Source organism: Pteropus medius, unplaced genomic scaffold (genome assembly GCF_902729225.1).
Source record: "Pteropus medius unplaced genomic scaffold, Ma_sr-lr_union100, whole genome shotgun sequence".
Taxonomy (NCBI): Eukaryota; Metazoa; Chordata; class Mammalia; order Chiroptera; family Pteropodidae; genus Pteropus; species Pteropus medius.
The window spans coordinates 21,968,520-21,995,249 of NW_024344378.1; the positions used below are offsets into that span (position 1 = coordinate 21,968,520).

Sequence of the window (26,730 nt, forward strand, 5' to 3'; positions counted from 1 at the left end):
GCTAACCGTGCCTGGGCCCCTAGACCTTGCTTGGTGCCGAGAAGCCCTGGTGAGTCGGCCTCTTGGTGCCGCTCGCGGTTCTCAGGTCCTGTCCTGGCCCCACCCGAGATTCGTGTACTCGGTGCACCGGATCCCAGGCTGTGCCCGGTGATCCTGGCATGTCCTGGATTGAGAACCACTGCCGCAGGGGTGCAGCCCCTCCAACCTAGCAGCTCCCTCCCCAGAACAGACATGATGACAAGAGACCAAATAGAGCGGGGACAAGCAGCATGGCAGAAGTCAGGACCCAGCAGAGTAGAGCCGAGGGTTCACTCACGACATGCAGACAGCTGCCAGGCATTCTGTCTTCAGTCTGGAGCCAGGATTCGTGCCAAGACTGTTCTTTCCCATTAAGGAAACAGCCTAAAGGTTTCAGGTACTGAAGGAACTAGAACTACACCTTGGGCTAAAGTCGTCAGAAGGTGGCAGTGAGGGACAGTCACCTGAGAGGACTGCGTTCTTAATACCGGGATGTTATGGACAGAAATTTAAAATATCAATTGTGGAAGATACAGAAGAGCACAAAGGGGAAAGACTAGGTCTGGAAGCCACCACCGCTTAGGGTCCAACCTTTGTCACTTAATATTTTCCCTTAATTTTTAGCAGCTGCATGATGTGACATGTCTAGTTTAATCAAAACCCCAAGTTTTTCAATATAACAATAACAGCAGAGTGAATGTCCTGAGAGGGATATTAGCAGAGATTTGCAGGCGGTATGGCCCTTCCGTGGCATGTGGAGGGGGGTCTGAGCTGAGAGAAGTGTCCCCAGAAAACCCTCTCACTCAGAAACACCTTTTCCACATTTTCTCCCAGTTTTGAAATGTGTTTCTAACAGCGGGTTTCTAGGACACTGACAGATGTCAGAGCAGTAGAGACACTCCCAACTCCCGGGGTGCATTTTTCCTACAACGGGAATGGCCTGGAAACTAATAGGCAGAAAACAAAGGGGTTCCTAATTCAAGACGGGCCAGAGGACAGTAAGAAAGCACTTCGTCTGAAGATATTTACAGATTTTTAATCCTCAAAGAAACTGGAAAACAGGAAAGGTGCCAAAGGACAGAAGAGAAATGTCTAGGCCTTCACAAGAAAAAGGTGAACCCCAAGAATTACAGATGAGCAAACTGGCCTCCCAGCCCTTCTAGCTAGTGCAGCATCCTCATGAGCTCACGGCATTTAAGCATCAGGGAGAGAACGCGTGGCTCTCTCGGGCCCAGTGACAGACGTGGGCCTCTCTGCAGTTGTTCTGAGGCCCTGGTCACAGTGATGCTAAGAGGGTGCTCAGCTAGCAGGCTCCCTGAGTCTGCTGTGGGTGTAGAGCAGTTCAGCGCCTATCGGCTGGCAGGATGGGGAGTGGAGCAGTCCCGCACATGGTGGACGTGTGATTCCTTAATGGGAAGCAGGGCAGCACAGGGAGAAGAGGGCCTTTGGCACCCTGTTCCGACTTCACCAGAGCATTCACTGCTCACGCTCACTTCCTCCAAGCCTCAGTGGCCCTGTCTGTACAACAGGAATTCTGGGGCTGACATGAGAGGCTGCACAGCTCTTGACACGTGGGGTCAGAGAATTATCAGCCTGGAGGTGAGTATCCAAAGGCCTGGAGGCAACACAACTTCAGCTGGGTTAACAGTCAACCTCCCTCAACCCTGCCCTGTGGGGACTCCACGTGGCGGAGTGTGCAACTCTGTCCTCTGTTTAGTGTGGCCTAAGGCCAAGTAAGGCAGCTGGACTGCAGCTCCTCCTCTCTTCCTACTTTCTCCCTGCTCCTCCCCCTGCTTGAGGACACACAAAAAGCTGATTGCAAGCAAATTCCTGGCCTAGTACTGGGCGGAAATGGCTGCAAGTGGCCGAGGTCTCAGCAGGGCCATGAGTGCCTCTCCCTGCCCTGCCTGGAGATGCACTCACTGGGAAGCCAAGGGACGCCTGAAGCCTGAGTACGATGCAGTGGTGATAGGAGCAGGTAAGTCAGGCTGAGCCAGAGCTGTGCGCTGGGAGGGCAGCCCTGCCCAGAGGCCTGGAGGGACCCCTTCCCAAGCCCCTCCTCTCCCTCTTCTCTTGGCATAAGATGGCCAGGAGTTGGGGCGAGAGCAGGCACTGTGGTGGGAAGCCCACCAGTCTGCAAATAGGCTCTGGAGTTCTGGGGCTGTCTCTGCTGTCGCCTTGCTGTGTGATCTGGGGCAGCTTCCTGCCCTCTCTGGGCTTGGGTCTTCCCATCTAAAATGACCAGGGAGGACTAGGTGAGCTCAGGGTTTCCATGTATCTCCTGTGAAATTAGCCGGTTGCCACCACATTCATACGGGTTGAAAAGAAAGAGCCCTGGGACAACAGACCTGTGAAATCCAGCCACCCCAAGTATCCTGATTTCTGGTCACCACCCGTTCAACAGCAAGGTCACCTACCCTCAAAGGAAACAAATCATTTCATAAAGGGGAGTTAGGAAAAAGTAAAAATGAGTCCGAGAGATCGTAGTGCATGTCTGCAGAGGGTGACAGTCCCCACTGACGAGCACATCCGCTACACTTTGCTGCCCCCCAGGGTGACTGTGAGGCTGCCCTCCCTCGGGGCCTTCCAGTCACACAAGGGCCCAAACAAAGCTCGGCTCTTGACATTATTTCCAACTGGGTTTATACAGAGAGACAATGACAGGACCCAAAGAAGAACGTGTTCGTCATACAGCTTTAAAGGTGCATCGCATTTGGGCAGTTCTTTGTTCTTGTCCTCTTTATTTTTGTGCCCATAAATATTCAAGTCGCTTAGGAGAAAATGTGTACGTGTGTACACATGTACATCAATTTATTAGAAATGCTGAAATAAAAGAAGTGTAGCACACAATTTTACGGATAAAATAACAATACTATAAATTCCAGATAGTTGATTCTCACTGAATTTCTGATTTTTGTCAAACTCAGTAGCCAACTTATGGTTGCAATCGACAAATGAGGATAGTTCCAAAAGGAAGGTTGTTTGAGATGTTCATTTACTTTAAAGACTAGAAAGTGTCACAATGTAGCAGCTACAGACACAGTGCACTGTTGAGTTTGACCTGCATATTAGCATTTTCTCCATCACTCTCTTAAGTACAACAATCAACAGAATAATAAATCAAGCCCTGATGTGTAACGCTGATTTCCATGGTGTAAATACTCCTGCCATAACGTCACTGAATATGAATTTGGGAGAGAGACAGCACTGCACCGTCACATAGGACGGCACCCGTAAGGTTACGTTGCCGCGGTCCAGCCACGACAGGATCCAGGGGGCCCCGAAGGTGGGCAGGGCGTCGGCGCGGGAGACAGTCGACTACACAACTCAGAGGCGGTGTGACACTGTTCCGTTTTATTGTGATTTGAGTAAACTTTTATACTTTCCATTTTGGCATTTGATTGTACTTTGTGGTTAAGGTAGCAGGGAGTTAAATTTCTGTGGTTAAGCGAAGCAGAAAATCTTATAGAGCCTATTATTATTAATATTCATGATTAACTAGTACATTCTTTTCTCAGTTATTAGAACAGAACTACCTGATGGAACAATCTAAACTTTTAATTCTTATATCTATTACGTAAGATACAGTTCGACTTAAGTAAAGGTGATAGATAGAGTATTCATAACAGCAAATATTGGCTTGTGAGCAGACATTGTTCTTCTTTCTGCCTGAAGAAATCTTTTAATTGCTACTTTATTTATGCTGTTATCTAAAGTTCAAGCTGAACCTTTCTCATAGCTGTTCAAAAGCTTCCTTGGTGCAGTATTGAGGAAAATATTTATAAAAATCAGTTTTACAAAGCTGCTTTCGTAAGCTAAGTTTTTGTTCCTTTGTTTTTTAAGCACCAAGGAGGTCCTGACCTAGCCAGCCTTTCTATAAAACTTAAACTACTATAAGGCACATGAATTCCATCTTTATTCACCATACGTATGCTATCTTCATTATAAGCTCCTATATAAGGCAAAGGAGGATCAGGTAATCTTTTCATACTATTAGCCCCGCTAGGTGGATACCAGAGTTTTCCATTTATCCAGTAGGCCACAAAAGGAGGCCCTTCCATAGTAGGCACAGGCTTATGAGTAAATTTCTTATCCTTTACTAATTTTTCTACTAACTGCGTGGGAACAGGAGTATAAGCTGGTTCTAGTAATTCAGCTTGTTGTAATTTATTCATAACATCTTTAAGAGGCGCGTCAAAAGGAATTTCTCTTAATAATTGTTCAAATAAAGGGTTTACGCATTCTGGACACGTCAGGGTGACTAGAGCTGATTCCATACGCAGGGAATTTACTACATTTTCCTCAGAGCCAATTTTGAGGAAATCCACTTGTACAGCGTTTACACTTACTAGAATTTGTGCTACCCAAATTCCCCCTATTATTAGGATCGTTCCTAAGAAACCAATTATCCCTAAACACGTGCCACATCCTCGTTCTTGACGATGCATTCCTTGAAGCTTCTGTCCCCATCTCCGGACCTTGTCACGCAGTAGGATAGAAAGAGGACGCGGCACTACGTAGAGAAAAATAACCACCAGAGCATAGATAATAGTAAAATGAAGTAAAATAATTAGAAAGCGGCAAGTTTTGAGTATGTATTACCTGTGTTTTTAATATAATTTATTTCATTGTAAGTTTATACACTTTAATTTTTAACAATGATTGTGTTTGACAACGGCTTGCATGTGACCTGGGCTGGGGAAGCCTGCTCCAGCCCCCACTGACAGCTCAGTAAATGGGAGCACCCGGCCCTCTCAGCCTCATAGAGCCCCCTACCCACCTTTTTCTTGGGACAACTCATCCCCGCTGTCTCCTGGCAGGGAGATTGACTCTTGGTCTCATCTCTGTATCCCTGAAGTAACATCAGTACCTGGAAGCCGCCTAGAAGATGACCCTGATTTAGTTATCCGATTCAATATGCCTAAGAATGACCCAGGAGCTCATTCAAATGCACTTCCTGGTGATTCGGATTCTGAGGATTGAAAGTCACTATGGAGATAGCACATCTAACCAACACTCTGAGTAGATCCAATGCAGGCGGCTGCAGCCCACAGTCTAGATGCCACGTTCAGAGCAGCTTCCCTGCAGAGCCCGGGGTGCCAGCTCCCTAAGGATCCCAGGAGTCAGGCCTGGAGATTAGCTTAAGGTCCCTTCAAGGGGCAAAGGGAGGTCACCAGAAGCCACAGAAGGGCTCAGCCAGGACTAGGGGTGGGGGAGTGGTGGAGGAAGGAGGGTCCTGGGATATTGGATCCTCGACCTTTGTCATTTGAGATGTGTTCGTGCATAGGTGGGCTTATGTGTGATAATTGAACTGGAACCCAGTTGCCTGGAAGCCTTTATTAGTTTTCCAAGATTTATAATCAGCAGTGATTAAAGGACAGATAGCTACCATTTATTCAGTATCTGCTAAGGGTTAGGGCCTTACATATATTATCGGTCATTCTCTCTGCAACACCGAGAGGTCCCAGAATCCTCTCTGTTTTACATATGAGGAAACTTGAGGCACCTGGCTGGTTTAAGTGACTCTCCCAGGATCATGTCTGGTGAATAGCAGAAGCCAAGTTGAGCCCAAGATGGTGGGCCTTTAAGTAGTTGTATGTATTTGAGAGCAGGGCTTTTCAAACAGCAGATTGCAATCCACTCATGAGTCTCATCCAGCAATATTTTCTTAACTTTCCTTAAGATAATTTTCAAAAATATGTAAAAATAGCATAGCCACCAGCATTTTTAAAAAATGAAGTATAATCAAATAGATTATCACTTGATTATCACATGATAAGGGTTGATATTCATGAAATTTTTGTGTCTGTGAACTACACTTTTATGTGGGGGGGTGTGCCGGATCACAGCGTAAAATACATTTTTTTCCCGTGGATCATGGTAACAGAGGTTTGAAAACCTCATGGTAGAGTGTCTTTTAATGGATGAGAAATTGGCTCAGTCATCTCTAAAATCCTGGCAGTTTCTATGTGGAGATTTTAAAATAAAATCAGTTCAGCTATGAAGAAATCCATCACGTGGGTCACCGCTGCTCCACTATTTATGAATGTTTGTGAAATTATCGTCGAGCATTTTATTTGAGTCAACACTGGGTTCGGGTCGCTGCTCAGAAAACATAGTCATCTTCTGACATCTTTGAAGACACAGAGCAACCCTTCTATCACCAAGTGGTTCAGACAAGGCCGGACTCCCCTCCCTGAAAATGACCGGGGCATGTTCTCCGCCCAAGGAGACTCTCCATCAGCAGCTGCACCTTCTCCCGGGAGTAAGGAAAGAGGAGGCCGCTCAGCCCCAGCGCCTGCGCGCTCGGTGTGTGTGTCTGAGACCACCTGCATCGGAATGACCCAGTTGCTTGTGAGAAACCGCATTCCAGGCCCCGCCCTCAGCCTGCTGAGTAGTGTCTGGAGAGGGGTCTGGGAATCTGGGCGTTTACATGAGTTCTCAGGTGATCCTGAAGCTTCTCAAAGCTGGAGAGGCACTCACTATCAGTGGTCTTGGCGTGGAACATGGGGATCCCAAGCCAAGTTTAGGGCTCTTACCCCAGGGGCAGCCCTCCTCAGATTTCTGGAAAGAAACTTTATAGGTAAAATAGGTAAGTTGGCCCAATCCGCTAGTACCCCTGAAGCATACTAGCGACTCTAACACACATGGAAGCCGTATATGTTTAATTACTTCATTTTGAACTGTTTCCATTTTATTTTGAGAATACTGGAGATTGACAAAAACAAACCCATGTGCCTAAAGCCTTCCGGGGCTCTACTATGAACCACATTTGGCAAAACAAGCCAGGCTTGACAGCGACTGTCCACACCACCAGTGCTCACCTGGGTGGCCAGCGATTTTACGCCGGAGGTCAGCACACCAGCTCTCCCGGTACATCTGGTACTTCAGCGTATTAGCCACGCTTTCCTTCTCCTCCTTGCCAAGTAAACTGACTCTTCCTCTGACGGTCACCTGCTGATCCCCGAATGACGAAAGCTCAGCATTATGAGGCTTCATGGGACAGCTTTTGTCTGATGACCATAAATGTTTTCCTTGCCCCTCACTCCAGCATGGAGCCTCTGACCAAGTCAGGATGACAGGACATTTTTCATGACAGGGCAAAAACCAAGGTTTTCTGACTCTACACAGACCAGGTATTTTATAGCATCGAGCTAGATGCTGTTCCAATATCCAGGTACGGATTTTAGGGGTCCCCTAAGTTTCTGCTACCTCTCCAAGATCTTCACAGGCCTAGTGACAAGGTTGGGTGGCCACGGTCCTCAAGGAATGTGTCTGTCTTCCCATTGACCAGTGTTACTTTTCAACCCTCTCCTCTGTCTCATTGCAGGTCACAACGGGCTGGTGGCTGTGAGTACCTTCTCCCTGCCTCACTTCCCTGGCCCCTGGGTTTGTGGCCTTCAGGAGCCACAGGAAAGAAGGAAAGTCAGGCTAGTCCCCTCTCTCTGGTGCTGACGAATGGCTGGGTCAAAGGGACATTAGCAGTAGTTAAAGAGGATGTCCTTAATGCACATGGACTTCCCTCATGACCTTGGGAGAGTCAGGAAACTTTCAGAGGTGGGATGATGAAAAGGTGGGGAAGTGTATAACTGGCATAGCCTGGAAGACGTGTTGGAGCCTGGGGATCAGGTAACTGGAGCTGGGTGGGGCCCTATGATCCCAGATTACAGGCAATGCTTGTGTGTAGAGCCCGGTGCTCCCAGATGGGTCTAGGCTGTATACTAACATGGAGAGCACAGCAGCTACACAGTCCCCAGTGTACCCTGGAGACAGCAAGGAAGCCAGTCCAGCAGAGGAGATCTGAATCTGAGCTGGGCCCGGTTAGCCCAAGGCTGTATTTCTCAAACCTGAGTCCCTGTACCCCCAGGAGGCCATAGGGCATGCTAGAGGGTGTTCGGGCCACAAGACAAACACAACATCTTCCTGAAGCAGTGGCAGCTCTAGAATACCAATATAGGGGACTTAGCAATGTCAGGGAGCTATGAGATGTGTTAAATCTGAATACTTTCCCTGACTTACCAATTTTTCTTGAACATTTTGCAAGGAGATACTCGGTAACTCAACCCATCGGTAATTGAAACATCATTTTATATTAATATAAACCTGGGTTTGTCTCCCAACTCTGCTACCTTCTGTCTGTGAAGGGTAAGGCAAGTCACTTAGGCTCTCTGAGCCACAGTAAAATCAGACTAAAGACGTCCATCCTCAGAGTTGTTGGGAAGGGAAGAGGTGATGTGCTTCACAGTTCTGGCACATGCAGCCTCACACGAATGGGGACTCATGGCTGGAGGTTTCCAGCCCCAGCTAGAGGCCCACCTGGGCACCACCCCCAACCGATTTGGTTGGCGGCTCCTTGCAACAACAACAAAAAAATGCACACCATGGCAACCCTGGGTGGCTCAGTGAGAGGGTGCGAGGAGGAACCAATTCTTGGATTTTCACTTTGGTCAGATAATTTGAGGGAGAGTCTGAGGAAGCAGGTAGAGTTTGCTCTGGACTGGACACTGTCAGGAAGTGGCACAATCCTGTGGCTGGGCATCTTGATAAATCTCGTCTGTAGGGAGGGGAGACTGGTGTGAGGAGAGTGGCAGCTGGTGAAGAAGCGGGAGTCACTCGGCCCAGAGCGGGAGTGTTTGGCATTTTGCTGGTGGCCCAAAGATCCTGTTTGCATTTGTGCTTAGACAAAATTGCAAAGGGGGCTTGCTCTGTCCCAGTCTAGATGTTCTCAGACGCCCCTGGTCCGAGGTGTTCATTCTAACAGGAGAACAACACGGCTCACCTCCGAGGGCCAGGTCAGCTCCCCAGAGTCGGGGTTACTCGTTTTCCTTTCTCATCAGGATATGTCAGGAGTATAGATTCTGGGTCCAGACCATCTGGGTTCCATTCCCAACACCTCTACTCATCAGCTCTGTGTGTCCGAGGAGACTATTTACCTCACTGAGCCTCAGTTTCCTCATCCGTGAAATGGGAAGAATTATAGTGCCTACCTCAAGGGGGCTGGGCTCAATTAAATGAGATGATCCGCTCTGGTGTCCGGCACATAGTAGTTGCCATGTGAACTTTTTAAAAGTCTGAATTCTGAACGGCATCATCCCCATTGTCACCTTGGTGGTGGTGGCGGTGGGTGGACCAGCATTTTAGATCTGTAGACTCGAGACTAGTTTAATTCAAGAAATATTTATTGATTTCCCACTAAGTGCTAGAGAAAAAACATAGTAAAACTCCTGCATCATTTGTTCCCCCGAATAAAACTGTGTTATAACCATAGCTTCATTTATTGAGCATGTTCCGTGTGCCAGAGAACCAGCTCATAGCAGCCCTGCAAAGCAGGCAAAGTGGGTATTATTATGATCAGCCCTATTTTCGCCCATGGGGAAACGGAGGCCAGGTGGAGCAGACGCCCAGGCGGAGAAAGAGGAGGAGAAGCTGGCAGTCTAGCTCAGCACGCACACGCAAGCTCGCTGTGCCGCCTCTCAGGGCTTGTGAGGAGGGACGAGGTGCGCCCCTGCTTGGAGGAGATGGGCCTGAGTTCACAGAGTCACCTGGGCCTGGCAGGAAGGACGGTCACCTTCTGCTGGGAAGTGGAAGGGCAGGAACAGTCATGTTCAATCTCAGAAGACGATTGGGAAAGTGTGGCTTTAGGAAGCAAGGAGAGCAGCATTCTCAGAGCGGGGAACAGCATTCTCAGAACAGGGAACAGCATTCTCAGAGCAGGGAACAGCAGGAGCCGAGGCGTGGCAAGCTGGCCCCGTAGCGAGGAGCCTGAGACTGCAGGTTGGCCTCCAGGGATAAAGGGAGGACCCCGTGTGCCCATCCCCCGCCCCCACAGGCCGCCTACCTGCAGAGACTGGGGGTGAACACAGCCGTCTTGGAGAGACGCCATGTGATCGGGGGTGCAGCTGTCACTGAGGAGATCATCCCAGGTGAGCCCTGAGAGGTGGTGTGAGGGTGGCAGGGGGTGACCACTGGTGACTGTCTTCATCTTATTCGGTTTTAGGGTTTAAGTTTTCCCGAGCATCCTACCTTCTCAGCCTGCTGAGGCCACAGATTTACACCGACCTGGAGCTGAAGGTAGAGCTCTCCTGCCTGTGGCCTGATGGTGTTGGGTGGGGGGCAGTTCCATCTTCCTGCCCTGGGCTGAAGGCTCCTACTATGTGTGTGCCTGTGGTTTCTCTTCCGTCCGAGGGTTTGTCTCACACAGTCTCCTTGGTACATTCCCACACGTGAGTTTTTTCTAGCCCACCTTGTGTCTTAAAAATTGGGAAAATTCACATAAATATTGGATTTCTTTTGATGGACAAGCTTTGTCAACATCAGGCTCATGTTCCTACATGCAGCCGATCTGATACCCTACATGGGACGGGGGTGCCACCGCTGTCCCATCACTTCCTGGTGTCCTGTCTGGCTATGGCAGGGAAGCTGCCTGAACCCTTGTGCCTCTGAGTTTACAAAGCTGCCTTAGGACATGAGTCCGATTAAACTTTAGATCCTGTTACCATTCTTGGCAGCCTCAGCAGGAAGTAGGAGAGACTTTCACCTTTTCTGGCTCCTGGGCTGTTTTGAGTGGATCCTGAGAACATTCTGTCTGCATTCTGTCTGCCCTGTTGACTTCTCTTAGTGACCTTAACCTTGGTCCACAAGCTTACCAAACTCTTCCCCCGACCCTTTCAGATTCCTTTCACCCCTTACTGCCTCCTTTGTAAACCCGGTCACCACATTCCTGGAGTCCACTAAGCTTCTACCCACTCGTTGCCTCTGTCACCCGCCACTCAGAGAAAAGAGTCCTCTGTGCCATCTGTATACGAAGCTGCTGTGCACTTTAGCACCAACTTTAAATTGAAAGTTTGAAATTAATAAGATGTTGAGCCACTGTTCACAGCTCTTTGGCCACTGGTTCATATAGATGAGTTCTCTGAACCAGATAATTACAGAAACACACTAAAGAAATTATTCTTTGAACCCTAAGTCAGGGGCTCAAAGAAGAGACCGAGAGAGACAAAGATAGAAACAGGGAGAGGAGAGGAAGAGCCTGTCACCGACCAGGCTTGGGAACGGGTCTCTGGTTTTCAGTCCATACCAGACTATAGCTGAAGGCAGTTTGCAAAGGCATCACTTATGCACAGTGGCAGAATGTAGCGGGGGGAGGCAGGGGCGTAGACCCTCCTTTTGAAAAACCTAGCTTCTGAAAACTAAGAATCACAGAATACAAATTTTCACATGATTATTCTCTTTTAAAAAAAAAAAAGAGAGATGTACTCTTGGCAAGTTCTGTATACTACTCAAATATTTGTAAATCAAATTATATTTTAAATGCATCAAAGGAACTTCCGTTTAAGGTGCCCTTGGAGTAAATGAGTCTACAAAGCAAATAAAAATTTTTTATGTGAATCATTTTTCTACATTGCAAGTATGGATTTTGACATAACCATTGCTTTATTGGGTCTTTCTAAATTTTAATTACTTATTTCTGGAGTGGAGGCAGTTATAGACCAGTGCTGAGAGCCCGGGCTTTGGCGTCACATATATGTGGTTTTGAAACTCAGATCCACCTCCCAATGTGACTTTGGACAAGTTATTTAACTTCTCTGAGCTTCTGTTATTGTATTTATGCAATGAGGATGATATATTTATAGAGTTGCGAAGTAACCACTGTAAACCTTCCCACAGTTCCCGGCATAGGGCAGTGTGGTGTGGTGTAGCGTGCTGTGGTGTAACATGGTGTGACATGGCATGGTGCTGTGTGGCGTGTGGCTTGCTGGGGTGTGGCACGGTATGGCATGGTGTGGCGTGGCATGGCATCACGGTATGGCATGGTGAGGCCTGATGTAGTTAGGTATGGCATGGCGTGACACAGCTTGGCATGGTATAGTGTGGTGTGGTGTGATATGATCTGTCATAGAGTGCTGGGGGAAAAGAGCTTGTTATACACTTATATTAAAAAATAAGAATTGGGGCTTTGGTAACGTGCACACAGGTACCTAAACAGTCAAAACTGTAACCAGAGAGGGGCCAAGGGCAGAGGCCACAGATCTCTTCAATTGTTGCTTGTGCTATCTGTGTTCGGCAGAAACATGGGCTGAGGCTTCATCTTCGAAACCCCTACTCCTTCACCCCCATGCTGGAAGAAGGCACAGGGAACAAGGTGCCCAGGTCCCTTCTCTTAGGCACAAACATGGCGGAAAACCAGAAGCAAATCGCCCAGTTCTCACGGAAGGATGCTCAGGTAGGGAAACTGACCAGCGATTGATCTTCTCCTTTAACTCCTTCTGGAGGAGGCTCTTGAAAGGAAATGGGCCTGGTTGGCATTGTCCTAGAGCACATGTTTGAAAGCCACAGAGGCTTGGACAGGCCACCCCGCTCCCTGCTCTAGGAGGGTTCCTACCTGTGCTAGCCTTTGATCTTGGGCACTGTGAAGAGGAGATGGAAGTCAGTGATTAAGACCAGCAGACACCAGAAACCCTCAAACCTGTGTGTGTTCAATATGAGGCCACTGTATGGGTGACCACCTACTGAATATCAAAAGGGAATCCATTGGACTGTACTTATCCTCTCTGTACTTTCTATTTCTCCTGCTTTCGGACAGAACTCTAAGTGGTTATCAATATTAAAGCACGTAAAGGCCAAAAAGAAGGATAAAGGGCGGATCAGAGACAATTAAAGATAGAATGAACTGGATCAGGAATTTAGGACCAGAGAGTTGTAATAAGTATTCATTCAATTTGGCATCAATTTCCCTGACAGCCTAAGGAAAGAGCTTGTCCATGATGGCATGCAGGTCTAGTGAAAGAAAGCACCCACATCTGATGGAGATGCCCATTTTTTTTTTCTTGAGATTGCATTCTAAGTAATTTGTTGGGTAGCTTTACGCGTTACTGAGTGTCATGGGCCTGGTGTGACTGGTTTTGCAGATATGAAAAGATTCTTTGAATGGCTATTTTTTGTACTCTGCCTACATATAAGCCGAAGGCATAGCATTAACTCATATCTTGGTGGAGACATTTTTATAAGAAGAACCTAATCTAATTAATGTGTTTTGCTTTGTTGTTGCGTTAATCTAGTGTTGGGTGAGACCAAGAGAACCACAGATACACAATATTTCTCTTCGACTAGCAGTAGCCAAACCTGGCTGACAGTCAGAATCACCTTGAGAGCTTTGCTTTTTTAAAAAAGTGACTCTTTTGTTGAGGACCACTGCTTACACCCTCTTCTCCAAACTCTGCCTATCTTAGATGCACTAGAGAAGATTCAAGACAAAGCTGGGTCCCTGGTCCTATAAGACAGAGGCTGTAGCCTGGAATGCTAGCAACTGTAGGAACAGGAGGCAGAGGCCACATCCCATTGTAGAAAGTAAAGAACTTGAATTCTGGTTTTGTCTCTACATGTTGTCATATTAAAGGCCTGCTGCAGAGAAACCTGTTTAACTATATTTTTATCAAGACTTCTCGAATGTACTTCCGCATAGAACTTTTATGTAACAGTTATTAAAATTCCATGGGTATATACATGAGTCTAGATGAACCAAAAATTTAAAACTCTGGGCTGAAAATCAAAATAAGGCCTCCCATAGCACAGGCATTCATCCCTGCTCCTGTCACCCATCCAGTGAAGGAGGGGTGGGTGTCCTAACCAGGCTGTCAAAATGAATTCTGTCATGGGAGCTTGTGGGGTGAAGGGATGCAGGCTTCAGTTTCTACTTATGATAAGAGGACAGGAGATTTGAAGACCAGGGAAGAACAGTTAGCATGCTGAAATACAAGGAAACTGATCTTTCTTTTATCAGTAATATGTAGACAGACAGGACAGAAAGAAGAAACACGTAAATGGTTTTTGGTTTAACACAGCACATCCTAAGATATTTGCCAATTTTCCGTGGCTGACTACTGTTCTTGGCCAGCATCAACCGGTTTTCCCTGCCACCACCGGATGGCTCTTCCTCTGCACAGGCTCTCTCTGACCTCCTCCAGTGCTGATATCAGCACACAGACCTAGGACTGGGAGTAACTCAGCACAGCCACGCCAAGCTGCGGCTGGGCATGAGTCCTGAGGAACCATGGAGCCTCAGCTGAGGTGCAGCAGGCCACGTGGGGTGGCATGGAGGGCCGAGCGTGGGAGCAGTGTCTTCGTGGGGTCTAGGCAATGGGGCCTTGACTTGGTGCTCTGTTCCAGGCCTTTCCCAAATATGAGGCCTTCATGAATCGCTTGGCATTAGCCATTAACCCTCTACTGGACGCAGCCCCTGTGGACATGGAAGCCTTAAGGCAGGGCTCCCTGCTACAAAGGCTCAAGTCGCTCTCCACCCTCACACCCCTGCTACAGGCAGGTAAGTCCAAAGTGCTGGCCTCAGGGCATCATGTGTGACCTTCACAGAGTTGAGCCTATTTTCTCAATGACTGAGCATTGCTTGACATTCTGAGGCAGCCTGTCCATTGATAGGGGCTGCCTGGAGCACGGTCACGAGAAGCACTTAGCCTGGCGCGCCCTAGAACCAGAGCCTGACACAAATGCTTACGTGCAAGTCGTTCATTTTGAAGGGTGGCCCAGGGAAAGGAGGAGTGAAACTGCAGAGAGGGAGAGTTGACACCAAGGTGTCCTGCTGTGCTAGCCACTCCACAGGTGACAAAATGCTGAGCCTGTGAGGACCGTGGAAGCAGTATGAAGTGCACATGAGGACCATCCCCAAGAGAGGAAAGGGGGAACATTTATCCATCGCGTTCTGTCCTCCATTGGTCAAAGCTTTCCCCGTGACATATTAAATCCCATATGGGGCTGTGTATCCGTGGGTGCCATGTGGTTTACGTGGGTGTCCTGTCACAGTGCCAGGAAAGCCCCAGGGCAGAAATAAAGAGGCACATCTTACAAGTGTGAGGTGAGTTGTCAGCTTCACTGTGTGAAGCTGATCAAAGCCTACGTGGAGCTCGTCACCATAGGCACTACTAGAATAAGAGATAGGTACCAAGAGAATTTGAAGAGGTGCCCCATACAAAAAGGATACTAAATTTGAACTCGGCAAGAAAAAATTCTGTGATCAATTTTTGATTTCTGCCATAGGTATGAGAAAGGCAGTTTCCCTAAGCGTGCTATTCTTTTCTGCCACTCCTCTAGGGTGTAAAGACCAGTTTACCCTCTATGTTCTAGACAAATACTGAACCAGTTAGCTATGGTCACAAAATTGCTGCATAGCAAACAACAAAAAAACTCCAGTGGCATATGAAAATAATTTATTCCTCATGAATCTGCGTGGTCCAGCTGATCCGGTCTGGTCTCACGCATATGTTTGTGGCTGGGGCACATCAGCTAGGGCAGCTCTGCTCCAGGTGTATCTCATCCTCCTCTTGGCTTTAGGCTAGTCCAGGCATGGCCTTCTGACATCAACAGCAGAAGCACAGTGGGCAAGCCCAGATGTGCAGGCCAGTTTCAAGCCTCTGTTTGCATCACGTCTGCAAACATTCCACTGGCCAAGCAAATCATGCAAATGAGTTCAGAATTAAGGAGCAGGGCAGGTCAACCCCACTAAGGTGGGCAGCACTGCGGTTACACGGTAAAGTGTGTGGATATGGGGAAGGGCAAAGGACTGGAGCCAGTAGAATCTGTCACACATGCCAAAAGTGGACAATGGCTCTCAGATTACCAGTCCAAAGAGCCTTGTGCAGTAAACATTCATGCACATTTATGGAGGACCTGCTGTGTGCCGGACACTAAGCTAGGCCCTGGGGCCACAAAGGCTGGAGATCACAGCCCGTGCCTTCAAGGTGTTGCTGCCTGGTTCCTGTCTGAGACAGTCTGAATCAGTATCCGAGGAGTGGACGAACCAAGCCAGCTACCTCCCAGGTCACAGGCCTTACAGAGTTTAAAGTAAAGGAATATGGAACAAATTAAATTTTTTCCAAAAATAATGCTAAGAACTAAAATGTGTTAAGTGCCTATGAACTTGCAAATGCTTTACATACCTCATTTAATCCTCACAATAGCTCTCGGGGGTATGAAATATTACTCCCATTTTATAGATAAACAGATATGCAGAGATGTTACATTACAGATCAGAGCTTTTCCTTCTTCCCTGTCTGAGTTTATGTTTTATGAATCTTCTCTTTCAGGTCGCATCCTGGGAGTCCGGCTGCCCCAGTATTACCAGGTCCTCACAGCTCCAATAACCAAGGTCAGGGGTTCCCCAGCCTCAGGCTGGGCCTCACAGCGAGGGGGGGTCTCTCTTCACAAGGCCCCTAAGCTCTTCTCACTGCCATTTTGCTGTCCCAGGTGCTGGATCAGTGGTTTGAGTCCGAACCTCTAAAAGCCACTTTAGCAACAGATGCTGTGATTGGAGCCATGATAAGTCCCCACACTCCAGGGAGTGGGTGAGTTGGGAGGCAAAGTGGGGTGGCAGGAGTGGAGCGAACTCCCCAATGAGAGCAATAACAATTGTCATTTACTGAGCTCACCCAGCCAGCCAGGCATGAAGCCGAGAACGTCCTGCATGATTCATATACCCCTCAAGGTAACATCTGAGAGCCGTGGTTCAGAGAAGAGAAGTATCTTGCCCAAAGTCACACAGCTAGGAAGTGGCAGAGCTGATGTGCAACCCAAGTTGTTTGACCACCATCCCCCGCAAAAATCTTTTGTAGCCACTACTCTCTACTACTTCAAAGACTCTCTCCCACCTCCCGCTGTGAGATCTCAACACGAAGATCTTTATCCCACTCTCTTTCTCCTCTTCTCTCTCTGGCTCACTTCTCTTCCTGTCTCTTCCCCTCCCAGGAAGCCCCATGGCCCCTCCTTCTCCCACTGATCTTTGCCCTGGGTTCCAGAACACCCTTACACAGAGACACCTTTGTGAGAGTGGGGAGCTGCCTTCCCCTTTGTGAGTGGGGGTGTGCTGACAGCCTGATCCGGGAGGGGGCAGTCAGACACAGGAAAGTCTGTAGTTGTGGTATGGCTTAGTGAGCCCCTGTAGGAGCAAGAATAAAGGGTGTGTGTGTGTGTGTGTGTGTGTGTGCGCGCGCACGTGCGTGCGTGCGTGTGTTGGGATAGAGGATGCTGCCAAGTGCTGGGCCATGTCCAATGCTCCAGAAGATGCAGCTAAAAGCTGTCAATGTGGCTTTTCTCTCAAGAGATGAGAACACCCCTTGGAAGGGGTTTTCAACACACATTAAGCCAGCCCCAAATTCCCCAGGGCCATGGAAAAGGGGGTTTGGCAGCAGCTGCCACACCTCGGCCAAGCTCTGTGATCAAACGGCCAATTTGGATCTTCCAGCTAGGGCTTCCTATTCTTTTCTCTGTGGGTCTCCGGGAGGCTTAGCTAATGCCCAGGTTGTAAAATGTGCCGTTAAGTCATTTATTTCTTCATTAATTCTCTCAAAAATATTGATGGAGCACTTGCCTGTGCTAGGTGCTGGGGCTGAAGTCCTGTGGGAGAGGTCGATACGGAACAAGTAACGAGAGTGGAGTGCCGGGAGTTATGATCAGGGAAATACAGCAGGGAGATGACGTGGTCTCGGGCCAGAGGACCCTCCATGAGGAAGAGATGCTTAATCTGAGACTAAGGACAGGAGGAATTAGCTAAGCAAAAGAGAAAGGAGGAAGGGGGTTCCAGGCTGCTGAAACAGCACGTGCTAACGCCAGGAGTTGAGAAACTACACGGCCCGTTCGAAGAACTGAAAGAGGTTAGCTTTGGTAGGAGTGTGGGGTACACGTGAGAGCACGGTGAGGGACGAGGCTGACGGGCCGGCAGGAGCTCTGGAGGCCATTTCCGGAGACTGGCCACTTCCCCCAAGAGCAACAATGAGCCAGTGAAGGCTTGAAGGGAGAGAAGCGACAGGAGCGTAGCTGGAGATCAGGCTCCAGGTTCTGCGTGGAGAAAGGTCTTCAGGAAAGAAAGACTGGAAGAAGGTGATCCAATTAGGAAGACATTACTGCAGCTGTTCAAGGAAGAAAAGAGAGTGGCCTGAACCAGGGAAGAGGCAGCAGGGAGCAGGGGAGTTGGAAAGTTCTTCAGGAGGCACAGTTGACAGCACTTGATTGGATGTAGGCGGTGAGCAACTAGTAGGAGGCAAGACTGACACCCGGGTTTCTGTTGGAAACTGAAGGTGCCATTTACTGGGCTGGGGAAGACCGAAGGGGAAACAGGTTGGGGAATAGGGAAAAGGAAGGCGTTTAAGATGCTTGTCAAGAAACCATCCAAATGGAGGTATCTGTGGGTAGCAGGGCATACAGGCTGGAGCCCAGGAAAGAACTGGAACTGTGGTTTTGGGCATCACCATCGTGTCGTTGCTAGTAGACATGTTTGCATGGGGAGAGAATATAGGCTGGGGAAGCAAAGGACTCTTACGAAAGCCTAGAGCTCATGTAAAGGCTAGTGTCAAAGGGCTGGAGGGGCAGGGAGAGGCGGAAGATATAAGATGGGATGGAACATTTGCATGTAGACCTCTGGGGAGATTAAATTCCACTGATTAAACTCCGGGCACTGATTCTGATGGTCTGTCCTCAGGTACGTGCTGCTACATCACGTGATGGGGGGCCTGGAGGGAATGCAGGGGGCCTGGGGCTACGTCCAGGGTGGCATGGGTGCCCTCTCTGATGCCATCGCAAGCTCAGCCACTGCGCATGGAGCAAGTATCTTCACCAAAAAGGTGAATGGCCCCTGTACCCCCTACCCTGATTATTGGCTAAGATTCCAGAATAGAACAAAATCTCAGATTTGGAAGGTCCTTTGTTTTACTGATGGACAAGGCGGGGCTCGGAGTCAAGGGGCTCAGGTTATGCAGCCTGTTTGTGGCTGAACAGCTGTCAATCGGGTCCCCATTTTTCTGTGGACTCAGGTCTCCTTTGAATTCACCACCATTAAACGCACATTTGGGTTGAGCTTTCCCATTGGCGGGAGTGGGCTGAGGCTTCACCGAGGAGCCGCAAAGCTTGGCAGGGTGGATTTGGGATGAGGAAGCTGTGAGTGCCTAGGAGCAACGCAGACAGTGGAACTCCCCAAGACCCACCCTGCATTTTCCTTCCTGGGGTTTCTGGGGCCTCATTCCGATGGGCTCTAGACAGTGGCTAAGGTACAGGTGAGCAGTGGAGGACGAGTTCAAGGAGTCGTGCTGCAAGATGGCACAGAGGTGAGGAGCAAAGTGGTGCTGTCCAACGCGTCACCGCAGGTCACCTTCCTGACGCTGACACCACAGGTGAGGCCTTGGGGCGGGAGGTTAAGATGTCTGCTGAGACTGGGGCTGGAAAATGGGGGTGATCGATAGAGGCAGGACTGCATCAGGGTGAGAGATGCATGTGCCAAGTCTCCCTACTTTGGGGGAAGCCAGTCCTTCTCCTTCTTACCTAACAGGCAGGTAGCAAACAGGGAAGAAGCCACACAGGTGAGGAGAAAGGTCTAGAGTGGGTAGATGCCCTAGGCCATGCAGCTGGCAATCGGCAGAACCGGAGCTGGAACCCAGGTCCGACTTTCAATCCAGAGTTATTTATACAATTCTCCTGCTGTCCTGATTTCTCCCTTTTAACCAACTCTACCTCCACTGTCTATGCCAATTATCTATTTCTATAAGAATTCTGCATAACAAACAACCACACGACTTCTGGGCACATAACAAGAGATATTAATTCAGCACACAAAGTTGGAGAATTCTATTGATCTTGGCTGAGTTCAGCTGATCGGGGCTCACTCATGCATTGGCCACCAGCTGTGAGTCAACTCATGGGTCCTGCTGCTCTTGGCTGGGCTCCCTCATGTGCCAGGGGCCAGCAGGCTGTGGCTAGTCTGGGACAGTTTCTGTGGGAATGACCAGGGTGATTCATCTCTGTTCCATGTGTCTTTCATCCTCTAGCATATTCTCAGCATCTGGCAGAGGGCAAAAGCAAGCAAGCTCAATCATCCAAATACTTTTCAAGACTTCTATTTATATCCTGTTTACTAACATTGGCCTCATCTCATGGCCAAGCCCAGAGTTAGAGTAAGAGGGCATGAAAGGGGCATGTATACAGGGAGGGGCGGAATTTAGGGCAATTTTTGCAATTGACCACAACTTCGCTGTCTCCCAAAAGATATGATAATATGTGAATGAACATGGCGTTCCCAGCCATTCTAGGAACTATTCTTGGGTACAAGCACCACTTTTCTGAGTGATTCCACTAATAAAATTTAACAAAGATCAGTTCAAAAGCATCTTGTTGAGGCAATTCTGAGATCACTTCCAAGAGCTTACAGACCAGAGTAGAAAAAAAGGACCGCAGACCACTGGCCATATCCCATGGAAGAGCTGGTGTGGGCCAGTTATAGTCAAGACTGCTGACAGAGTGCAGAAGAAGTGGCTGGCACTGAGCAGGAGGGGGTCCAGGAGGGCTTCACAGCGGAGGTGGTTTGGCTGAGCTCTGGAGGATGGAGTGGATTTCTGGAAGAAGAGGTCAAGGGACCAGTCTGAGCAAAGGAAGAAAGCAGCCCCGTGGGGGCCTTGGCCATCCTCGGGGCTTTCATGGAAACTTCTCCTTCCAGAAGTGGCTTCCTAAAGAGTTCACGGAGAGAATCTCTCAGCTGGACACTCGGTCACCCGTCACCAAGATCAACGGTAAGTGGCACACCACATTGCAGAGCTCTCTCTTTTGACGTCACCTGAGTGAGCAATCTCCAGGTCTGGGGAAAACTGACCGACATCATCATCTCTATCCCCAACCTCCAGCCTGCCCCCTAGTTTGAAGGCGAAACACTTTTTCGTATTTTCTCTTCCTAGTCCACCACTTGGGTGAGCAGGGCGATGGTAGAGAAGGAGAGCTCGTGGGTGGGAGAGGGCTGAGGACGCAGGCCTTTGGGCCCTGACCCTCCCCTTTGGTCACTCAGTGGCTGTTGACAGGCTTCCTGACTTCCTGGCAGCCCCCTGTGCTCCCGATGGCCAGCCGCTGCCCCAACACCACTGCTCCATTCACCTGAACTGTGAAGACACCGACCTCCTCCATCAGGCTTTTGAAGATGCCGTGGACGGCCGGCCTTCCCACAGGTGGGTGAGACCCTCAGCTTTGCGTCCCCTGGAATATTCCTACACATGGTCCTGGGGAGAAGGGGGCGACTGTCCAGACACAGCAGGGATCGCCTCTTCCTCCTGGTTAAACATTCATGATGATGTCGATATCTGCCTAAATCCATGCTTAGGTTCTAAGGTGAAGAAATGCATTCCAGACAAGAAATCTCTGGGCCAGGGAAGGTTAAAGGGTGAAGAGTAGGACATATTAGCAGAAGGGGCAAAGGACTGCAGAGAGAATAGTGCTGGCATTTGGGAAGAACTGGAGGAAAAGCTTTCTGGGAGAGAAAGAGAGATTATCCGATTCAGCAGCTTGTCCGAAGGCACATACTCACCTGATTCTACAGAAGGCACATACTCTACCTGATTCTCACTCATCTCTGAGCAGCTGCATTCACGCAAAACTTCTAAAAGCATTTCCCACCTCCAGCTGCAGCTGCATCCCTATCCTGTGGGAAGAGGCAGGGATGTTGCAGGAACAAGCATCTTTCCATACTGTCAGTTGTCCACCAAAACTTGTTGAAAACCTATTCTGTGCCAGGCTCTGTATAGGTATAGATTAGGGGAACTGGGAACCAGACATGAAACAGAGTTTATCCTAAGACATGCACACAAATGTTCACAGCAAGAGGTAAAGAGGACGTATGCCCTGAAAGAAGGTTAGAGGGCGAAGTCCGCTTATCCATTCATAAATATTTTGGGGCCCCTATTCTAATTCAGGGACCTGGTCACAAAGCAGCAAGCAGAGTCAACACGGCCTCCACCATCAGATCACTGACCTTCTATGGTGGGAGACAAAACAGTCGACAAACATGCACTGATGATTCGGAGAAAAATAGGTCAGGGGAAGGAAGGGTTTGCTAGTCTTGATAAGGAGGTCAGGAAAGCCTTCTCTGATAACACGACGTTTGAGCAGAGACCTGAAGGAAGTGAGGATACAGGTCTTGTGGATATCTGAGGAAGAACATCCAGACAGAGGGAAAGTCAGGTGCAAAGGCCCTGGGGTAGGAGTGTGCTGCTGTGTTGGAGGCACAGGGATGAGGCCAGAGTGGTTGGAGAAAGAGAACCTAGAAGTGAGGAGTGAGAGTGGGGTCTGAGCTGCAGCCGCCACATCCTGCAGGGCCTTGTCAGCCACCCCTGGCTTTTACTCCAGGGAAGTTTGTGCAAAGCCCAACTCCTACTTTCAAAGGAAAACTCCAGCCACTGTGTGCAGGAAAAGGGCCTCTGTTGAAATTGGTTACTGTTGCAGAACCCAAGGGAGAGGGAATGGTGGCTTAGACCATGGTGGCAGCAGAAATGATGGGTATCTGAAGGCAAAACTGGCAGGATTGCTGTTTGACAGGAAGTGGGGTGTGAGTGAAAAAGAGGAGCCACCAGATGATGGCATTTCCCTTATTGAAAAGGGGAAGGTGGTGCATGTAGGGAGGAGTGGGTTTTGGGGGAAACCAGGCGTTTGGGTTTGGACAAGTTACTTTGATGATGCCTAGTGGACATCCAAGCTCAGAGGAAACATTGCGAATGTGGGATGCAAGAAGAAGGGGCATTTCATGTGGGCTTGAAGGATGGTCGTATTTGGAGATCAGAGGCAGAACGTGCTCCAAGCAGAACAGGCGTCGTAAACAAGAGAGGAACAGGAGGCAGTTCCTAGTTCTGTTGGGTGCCAGGCAGCCCCGGGAGCTCTGTTTTACCCTGCCTGCTCAGGAAAGGTAATCAGGCAGGGGTAAGCTTGGTTGAAATCTGGCCGCCTGAGCACTTTCTGTCTTAGCCTGGCCCCTTCACTCATTCGTACTGTCTGGACCCTGATTAGGGTACGGGCCATGTGGGGGAGGGAGGCAGGGAATGGCCACACATTCAGAGGGAGGATGGACAGGACCAGAGATGCTGGGGCCTGGGGCTGGAGGAGCTTCTCAGGAGTAGCCTGGACTGTCCTGGTGGTCGCAAAACCCACGCAGGTGAACAACCCTCATGGCTTTACAGCGACAATCGGCCCGGCCTTCTCATCATCATCTTGTCTCAGGCCTTCATTTCATCTTCATCATCTCAGAGTAGCCCCGGCCCCTTTCCTTCAGATCTGACCCTCTCTCCTCCCCCATCCCAAAGGCCTATGATTGAGCTCTGCATCCCTTCCTCGCTGGACCCCACCCTGGCTCCTCCCGGCTGTCACGTGGTCTCCCTCTTCACTCAGTATACTCCCTACACACTGGCTAGAGGCAAGGTCTGGGACGATCAGGAGAGAAACACTTATGCAGACAAAGGTAAGGAGGGCTAGACTGTCCTGTCTCCAGAGCGACAGCTGGCCATGTAGCCTGGATGGTTCCCTCTCCTAAGTGCCCCATTCAGAATAAACACCTTCAGATTCTGTCCCAAGTGGAGAGAAGTACCCAAAAGAACCTAAGTCAAATAGTGAATGCCTGCTGGGTTCAGGCACTGGGCTAAGGAAGTGAAAAAGACACAGTTCCTGCCCTCAAGTTGCTCATAGTCTAGTGGTTAAGTCATAAAGAAACCAACCTTATGGTAAAAGCTACTATGTGAACCAAAGGAGGAAGCCGTGAGCCAGAGAGACAAGGAGAGCTTTCCAAAGGAGGGGACATTTGAGCTGGGTTTTAAAGGATGAATAGAAGTTGGCCAGGCAGCAAAGGGCATTCTAAGCAAAAAACAGCTCGAGCAAAGCAGTGAGGCAGAGAAAGCTTCTCATAGTCAAGGGGAGACAAGTAACTTTGCATCTAGGGTTGGGGTAAGGAGTTGGGAATGAGTGGGGAGCTGGACTACCCTGAGATCCATAGGCCTGAAGTATTTATTTGCCTGCGGACCATTTTTGTGTTTTGCTAATTGAGATATAATTTGTATATGCTAAAATAAACTCATTTTAAGTATATGGTTTAATAAATTTTAGTAAACTTGCCAAGTTATGCAACCATAACACCTCCTTTCTCCCAATGCCATCCTATTTTCCTGCTGTCTGGCACCCAGTGTTTGATTGCATCGAGGCCTATGCCCCTGGCTTCAAGGGCTCCGTGGTGGGCAGGGACATTCTCGTACCACCGGATTTGGAGAGAATCTTTGGGCTTCCTGGAGGGGTGAGTATAAGCCTGGCTCCCTTCTTCTCTCTGCACCCCCTCCCTGGCGTGCCCTCCACACCCAGCCTTCATCAGAAGAGAGGGCAGTGGCAGAGACCACAGCAGAGAGGAGACAGAGAAGTGATCAGATCTAGGGCGTGGGGGAGGAGTTAGGTGACATAGACAGGGGTGGCTGTGCCACCAGAATTGTGGCCCTTCTGCGTGGATATCCATGTTAGCCCCTGCCACCTGACTTTCCTCAGAGGGAGCTTCCATCCTAAGGTGGCATGTCCTCAGACTTCTATTTGATGTTTCAAAAACTCACTGAGACTGGAGGCATGGAGACCGGTTAGGAGGCCAATTCCAACACAGCAGCCACAAGCCTCATGTGGACATCAATCACTTGAACGTGTCTAGGCCAGAATGAGATGTGCTGCAAGTGTAAGATGCATACAGATTGCAAAGACTTAGTATAAAAAAATGGAAAATGTCCCATTTATAATCTTCATCTTAACATGTTGAAATGATAATGTTTTAGATCTACTGGGTTAAATGAAATATATTGACGCTAATTTCACTCGTCTCTAAATTTCAGTGTGGCTACTAGAAAATAAGAATTATATATGTGGCTCGTGTTATCTTTTTAATGGACCTCACCAGCCCAGATATAGAGTAAAGGAGGAAAAAGAATGGATGAATGTGAAAGGCCTGGGATGGGCAGAAGTGACAAGTCTTAGTAACACTGAATGTAGAGGCCAAGGTGGGAATGATGTGAAGGATCCAGCCTGGAGGCGGAGGAGAGGAAGGTGGAGTCGTCCACTGAGTCAGGGAAGGTGAGAGAGAGCAGACACGAGGGATGAGGACGAGCTCAGTTTTCGGACATGCTGAGAGGTTTGGCTGCAAGGACATCTCCATGGTGACGTCCAGCAGATGCTGGTCTTCTGCCCCATGTCCACACTGCCTCCCTTCTTGGCTGATCTGACCCAGGCCCATGGAGCAGAACTGGGCTCGGATCCCAGTGCCCTTTGTCCGCCATTACTGGGATACTGCTGGAGCTTGGACCCATGGGGCCCAGGCGCAGATGGGTGTCTTGGCCAAAGAAACATGTGCCAGCAACCAAAATGAGTCAGATTCCTCTATCACTTAAATAGAGTGAATGGGATTTATGGCCCACAACAAAACCTTTAAAATCTCTCTTGTCTTTCCCATTCAGTCTCCTCACACTCTGAAAACACTCGCTACCTTTATTTCTTCCTGAAAAAAATGCCTCTGGAAAACTTCACCCCTAGCCCTAAGACGTGGGCCTATTCTCTCTCTTCCCCTACCCTTTCTGCATCATGAGAACCAAGAAAACATCCCGGAAGGAGAATACCCTTCCTCAGAGAACAGGGAAGGGGAGAAGGCCACGGAGGCGGTGAAGACCATAACACTCCCATGTTAACAGCCTTGGCCCTGCCTCCCACAGAACATATTCCATTGTGCCATGGCCCTGGACCAGCTCTACTTCGCCCGCCCTGTGCCCCTGCACTCCAGCTACCGCTGCCCTCTCCGGGGCCTGTATCTCTGCGGAAGTGGGGCCCATCCTGGTGAGTAACCCTCGGTCCCACTGCCTTATGGGGCCAGCGAGGGCTGGCCGGACATCGGAGGCTTGCAGACAGGGGAACAGGATAAACAATGAGGAAGGCAGGAAGGGAGGGAGGGGAGCATGGAACTCCTATGAGAACAAGCCATGCCCCATATTCAGAATTCTCAGCACTTGGGGAAACAAACAGCGGCCGCAGCCCACAGGTCAACTCCCGCCATCTCCTCGTGAGGTTCGATGATATGTCCCAGAGACATCTCTCCGAATTCCAGTTTGGGGTTGTGAGACCCATGTCTCTGAATGCCCCCTCCATATTTTAGACCAACAAGAATCAGTAAAGTTACTCGATTTTAAAATCCTTCCCTGCACCTATCCCAAGCCTAACTGACCTCGCAAGGCCGCCATTTCATTTTGACACTTTCTCAGAACTGTGTAGCCCTCAGCTTCCCAGAAAGACTCTGTACTTCCATATCTTTCCCCTCAAGCCCTCAGTCGCATGTCTTAGTTTCACGTGCTGAGCATCTCGCCATCTAGCTCATCAGCTCAGACTGAGAGGGGGCAGTTGCTAGACTGTGTGCCTGGCCTCCCCCCAAGAGCTCTGAGGCAGGAAGCCTGGAGGGGAGCTCAGATTTGTCTTCATAGTGAACCCAGGTAGCTCTGATGGCCGCAGCCCAAGTGCCTCCCTCAAGCATTCTGTTCTGCCTGGTCGCTGGCCCCTCTGTCTGTCCTGCCCCTGCCTGTTCCCTGGGAGGTGTTGAGCTCATCTTTGGTTCATGGGAGATTCCCTTCCAGGAGGAGGTGTCATGGGAGCCGCTGGACGCAATGCAGCCCACGTGGTCTTTGGGGACCTCAAGAGCATGTGACCCTGAACCAACTCTGACTCAGGAAGAGGAATCCACCCTTGAGCTTTTAAGGCCCCATTGGATCATCTTCCCAGGCTATGACTTGAGGCAGACCAGTCCTCAAGACTGAAGCGACTATTTTAGAATAAATGGACAAGTTAACCTTGTACCCATGACTTAATGAATGAACTGGTTTTGTTTTATTAAAAACAATGTTTTATACAGAG

General features: G+C 49.2%; 1 protein-coding gene across 6 annotated transcripts; it reads left to right on the plus strand.

Annotated features, from left to right (window-relative positions):
* The first annotated feature begins 129 nt into the window (after nt 1-129).
* Nucleotides 130-26,730, plus strand: PYROXD2 (pyridine nucleotide-disulphide oxidoreductase domain 2). Of its 6 annotated transcripts, none has more exons than XM_039871558.1 (16): nt 130-1,996; nt 7,349-7,368; nt 9,848-9,941; nt 10,016-10,089; nt 12,086-12,241; nt 14,185-14,338; nt 16,113-16,174; nt 16,273-16,370; nt 18,500-18,641; nt 19,053-19,187; nt 20,504-20,576; nt 20,846-21,002; nt 23,124-23,278; nt 23,994-24,100; nt 25,545-25,665; nt 26,454-26,730. In XM_039871558.1, the coding sequence occupies exons 1-16, from the start codon at nt 1,870-1,872 to the stop codon at nt 26,522-26,524; spliced, it is 1,746 nt and encodes a 581-aa protein (XP_039727492.1). In that variant the 5' UTR covers nt 130-1,869; the 3' UTR covers nt 26,525-26,730. The 6 variants fall into 6 exon arrangements, with proteins under 6 accessions (XP_039727492.1, XP_039727493.1, XP_039727495.1 ...); XM_039871559.1 differs by having other exon boundaries at nt 20,879-21,002; XM_039871563.1 differs by lacking the exon at nt 9,848-9,941 and adding an exon at nt 6,723-7,154 and having other exon boundaries at nt 1,863-1,996.

Excerpts from the sequence above, each read along its gene's own strand:
- PYROXD2 (XM_039871558.1), top strand. The coding sequence starts at position 1,870 with ATGGCTGCAAGTGGCCGAGGTCTCAGCAGGGCCATGAGTGCCTCTCCC. Across the intron at positions 10,090-12,085 it reads ACACCGACCTGGAGCTGAAG|AAACATGGGCTGAGGCTTCA; the intron begins GTAGAGCTCTCC and ends TGTGTTCGGCAG. Across the intron at positions 16,371-18,499 it reads CCCCACACTCCAGGGAGTGG|GTACGTGCTGCTACATCACG; the intron begins GTGAGTTGGGAG and ends GTCTGTCCTCAG.